Source organism: Penaeus chinensis, chromosome 37 (assembly GCF_019202785.1).
Source record: "Penaeus chinensis breed Huanghai No. 1 chromosome 37, ASM1920278v2, whole genome shotgun sequence".
Lineage (NCBI taxonomy): Eukaryota > Metazoa > Arthropoda > Malacostraca > Decapoda > Penaeidae > Penaeus > Penaeus chinensis.
This window is the reverse complement of record NC_061855.1, coordinates 29,433,570-29,438,569: the sequence shown is the minus strand read 5'-3', so window position 1 is coordinate 29,438,569 and position 5,000 is coordinate 29,433,570. Positions and strand designations below refer to the sequence as shown.

The window sequence follows — 5,000 nt, the reverse complement described above, 5'->3', positions numbered from 1 at the left end:
GGCATCACGGAAGAGTTGGAAGGTCATGTTGCCCAAAATGACCTTTGACATGCTTTCCGTTCTCTGAGGAAACTCCGGTCGAAGTCCATCTCTCAATTGGGCTCTGTGAGGGCAGAGGTCAAAATGTGTTGGAGACGGTGGAGCTGGGTGAGCTGGACTGAGTACTTTGGGCAACTGCATAGGGTAGATCCCCCAATTTCTCAAATCCTCTTGGCTGGCACACAGCCACTAGTGGATGATCCACTAATCAGTGAGGCACCACCTTCCACCAAAGATGTGAGAATGGCAGTCTCTAGGCTGAAGAGTGGAAAGGCTGTTGGTGTCTGTGGGTTTGCTGTGGAGTTGTTGAAGGCGGGTGGAAGAGCCATGATCTGTGGCTTGCATGCAGTCCTGTCTGCCATTTGAGAGACTGGTACCATTCCTCCTGACTGCCATTTGAGAGACTGGTACCATTCCTCCTGACTGGAAAAGGGGCTTGGTCATCAGAATCTGGAAAGGGAAAGGAAACCAAGGGGACTGTGGCAACTACAGAGGTATTACATTGCACAGGCAAGGTCCTCACTCATCTGCTCTTGACATGAGTTCATAACCACCTTTTACAAGCACAAAGACCTGAGGAGTCTGGTTTTACACCCATGAAGTCAACTGTAGACCGTGTCCTTGTGGAAGGCTGACTTGACTTTCAACAAGGTATGCTTGAAGCTTATGTTGATCTCAAGAAGGCTTTCAACTCAGTGCACCGGGAGAGTCTTTGTAGTCTACTGGGTGTCTGTGGGATCCCACCTGGGATTATTGGTTTGCTGTCTGGCCTGTATACAGATACCGAGAGTGCTGTCAAGTGTGTGTGTGTGTGGGGGGGGGGGGGGGGATCTCTACCTTTTTCCCGGTGTCTGCCGGGGTGAAGCAGGGATGTGTCCTGGCCCCAATCCTTTTCAATACTTGTATGGACTGTATATTTGGCCGTGCCGGGGACTGTAGTTCTTGTAGGGCATCATTTGGTAATCAAGGTCACAAACATTGACTTTGCCGATAATGCAATGATTCTAGCAGAGACATTGGAGGTCCTGGAAACAGCTCTCGAGGTGCTGCATGAGGAGGCGAAGCTGTTGGGACTCTCAGTCAACTGGACTAAGACCACAGTTCAGGAATTTGGGGACTTGTTTGATGCCAATGTTCAGTCTGTGCATGCCTGTGGTGAGAGCATTGAGATCTTGGATAGTTTCACTTATCTTGGGAGTGTAGTGTAGAGCCACAAAGGTTCAGTCACTCGACTCGGTCTGGCCTATGGCGTAATGGACTCACTTAACACTATAAAGATCTTGGATAGTTTCACTTATCTTGGGAGTGTAGTGTAGAGCCACAAAGGTTCAGTCACTCGACTCGGTCTGGCCTATTGCGTTATGGACTCACTTAATAGGAGTATTTGGTGCTGTCGGTACGAGGACTAAGATCAGGCTCTTCAGAGGCCCGTCTTGTGGTACTAAGTGTCTTTGCAGAATATATGGGGGTATACCTGGAGGGACCATGTGTCCAATCAGAGACTGATTCAAGACCTATTACCAGTCTGTACGAGAGTGCCAACTTCATCTCTATGGGTATGTGGCTCGTTTTCCTGAGGATGATCCGGCTTATCGGGTCATCTCTGAGAGGGTTGACCCAGGCTGGAAAAGACCAAGTGGAAGGCCACGGAACTCGTGGCTGAAGGAAGTCGATCAGATCTGCCAAGATGTGCAGGGTGTGGCAAGGAATGCTGCAGGGAGGCTTGCTCGGAGGAACCCCAGGAGGTGGAGCCATCATATCATTGAAAGAGTTTAGTTTCATCCGTTTATTCAGAGTCAGTTCCTTTTTTCTTTCAGTTACAAGTACTTTCCTTTTCCATTTTTAAAAGCACTACCATATCACACATGTCATTCGTTTCATTATCTTGCTAATTATAATTTAGCATACAAATACATTAACAGTGTAAACACAATATATATTTTTTTTCTCCTCAGCTTCGAAACAATGAAAGAATGACCAGCGACTTTCAAACAGCGGTCACTTGCAGCCTGTGCTGGGAATTATTTGCAGCAGGCATCCAGGATCCACTAATCCTTCCAAAATGCGGCCACACCTTCTGCCGGCAGTGCCTGTGCAAACTGGAGTCCAAGGGCACCTGGCACTGTCCCCTCTGCAGATGTCCTTACAGAGGCACATCGATCTCAGAATTGCCTGTCAACTTCGTTGCTCTCAGTGTGATATCAACCTTGAAGCGCTCTGATAGGGTGAGTCAGTCTGGTACATGAAGCCCTTTAACCTTTACTTTCGTGTGTACGTGCGCACGTGAGTGTGTGTGCATATTTGCATACATACTTATATACATATATATATACATATATACACATATATACATGTATATATATGTATACATATATATACATATATATCATATATATATTTCTATACATTATATATACACGTATATAATGTATATATGTATACCTCCATATATATTTCTATACGTATATATACACATACATATATATAGATATACATATATACTTATACATGCATGTACATATATATACACATATATTAATATATGTGTGTGTGTGTGCATGCATGCATGTATATATGCACACACGCACACACACACACACACACACACACACACACACACACACACACACACACACACACACACACACACACACATACATATTCATATATACATAAATACATATACCTATACTTATACACACATGTCGAGAGAGAGATTAAGGGTTAACAGTTTTATATTTGTAATCCATTTGTTTTGAATGGGATATATACATAAGATGGTACAATATATATGTGTATGTATATATTTTTTTTCTTTTTTTTCATACATTTCCTTGTTCTTCCAGAAGATTCAGGCAAAGTCTAAAGGTTCTACTGGTCACTTCACTAGTTCTCTGAATGGAAAACAAACTCCTCTCAGGAACTCTGCAGCTCTTTCATCCCCAAATCGCAAAAGCAATAAATTACTGCTTCGTCGTGCAGAGGCACCTGAAAGATTGCAGTTCTCTTTGATGTTCATTTCCGGTTTATCCTTCGAGGAGCAGCGCTACAAGGAGCAAACGAAAAGAGACTCCTCAAGTATTGTGAATAAATCTGCCTTTACTTCTCCCAATGCTGGACGTTTCCTTTTTGCCAAAGACGACACATCGGGATCAGCTTCTTCCTCTGCATCTGCTAGTGCACTGTCATTATTTAGATTTGGACAAGCGAAGTCAACACTGGGTAACGTGTCCCCAACCTCTTGTGGAAGGGACAAGGTAACTTTAGCAAGACCTGAGTCTTCAGTCACCAAGAACGCGTTTGATCAACCACCCTGTTTTGAGCTGCCAATAAACAACCCTACTGTATCTAGTGGTCAGTCTAATGGATGTGTATGGCACACGGAGTATTTATTCAAGGGCTTCACGTTTGCCTCTGACTTGACACCTTCGGCACCGAAAGCTGATCCAAGAGACAGGAGCCAAATTCCAGAACTTTTGAAGTGCAACGAGCCTAATTCAGCCTCTAGATCTCTGCCAAATGACATTAATATCAGCTCGATTGTAAATGATCTGCGGTTATTAACCATTTCAAAAACCTCCACCACTGAATCCTCGGGAATGCACAATCTGAGTTCTGTAGTGAAAGAATCAAATACAGAAATAGTCTTGACACAGAATAGAAGTTCTCCTTTGAAAATCCCCATCACAAATATGGTCTCAACAAATGAGACTTTTTCCAAAGCATCAACACCAGGAGAATCTTTCAATTTTGGAATTTCTCATTTAGACCTTCCATTAACAATTACTACTTCTCTCCAGATGCTCAGAAGTGATGTAAATTACTTCCAGAAGATCCTATCCAAAGAATTTGGATTAACAAATGCTTCAGCATCAGATAGCTCCGCACCCACAAACAGTCCATCTTTGGAAACCTCGACCCCAAGACATACCTCAACGTCCAACGATTCCTCTTCCAAAACAGCAGCAGCAAATAACCCCATCTCATTCACGGACCTAAAAAAAAATAATCATCTCAAGGTCATCCCCATGAATCAAAATAATTCAAATGCACATTCTTTCAGATTTACGCATATGGACCCAAGAAAGGCCATTCTCACTACATTCCAGAAGCTCAACAGCGAAACGGGATACTATGAAGAGATCACATCCAAGGGATTCCTTGGTAAAGAACCTAGTGCACATAGGTTTAGAAGAACATTGAGGATGCATTGGAGAAGACATGGAAAATGTCAAGAGAGCAAGAGCGCTCAAAAAAATCAGGATCTGCAGTGTCAGTCTTCAAGCACATCCTTTCGTGGTCTTGGTGCAAGGCCTAAATCCTTCACGCTTAAAAAGAAACTATGAAGTTCTTACGACAGACTGGCTAAATCCAACAGAGGCAATCACAACGTATTTTCCATATTCTGTTTTCTGTTTATAATCTTATGCTGATTGCGTAGTCTTGCAAAACTCGTCCACAGGTCATATTCTTTATTTGGATGGAGTCTTGATGTCAGTTGTTTTCTTTTCTTTTGTCTTTTAGTTTTTAATTTTGTTAAAATATGCTTAACATAATACCGTAAGATGTAATATATGGTTCAACACTTTGGGACTTAAAATTACAGATTTAGATATATGGTTATTCTAATTTTACAATGCTTTCACCAGACACCAGAGCAGAAATATTACCAACTGGGATGTTCTTGTGAAGTCTTTGTCTGTTATACAAACGAATACCCAAGTACTTAGTCTTCCTTGTAGATGGAATTCATTTTGTTTGTGATTCCTGAGCATTTGGTGCCTTGTCTTTATAACAGACAGAATTAAATTTCATTGGGATGGAACATATTTTGTCTTTTGTAAATATCTAGTGGGTTGGGGTATTTTCATAATGAATGACGGTAACCATTGACAGGAAAATAATTTTTAATTTTGTCTAATGCAAGTAAGTATAGGGATGGGCTAATTTTAAATGATAGC

The 5,000-nt window shown here is 42.1% G+C and overlaps 1 protein-coding gene across 2 annotated transcripts in view; it reads left to right on the top strand.

Annotated features, from left to right (window-relative positions):
- LOC125045589 overlaps positions 1-5,000 on the top strand; it is a 12,770-nt gene that overhangs the window by 7,611 nt on the left and 159 nt on the right. For both annotated transcript variants that reach the window (XM_047642943.1, XM_047642944.1), the window contains exons 2-3: positions 1,995-2,264; positions 2,886-5,000. The exon at positions 2,886-5,000 is cut by the window's right edge and continues 159 nt beyond it. In XM_047642943.1, coding sequence (XP_047498899.1) covers positions 2,013-2,264; positions 2,886-4,385 — 1,752 coding nt within the window. In that variant the 5' untranslated portion in view covers positions 1,995-2,012 and the 3' untranslated portion in view covers positions 4,386-5,000. The remainder of the gene's footprint in view (positions 1-1,994; positions 2,265-2,885) is intronic.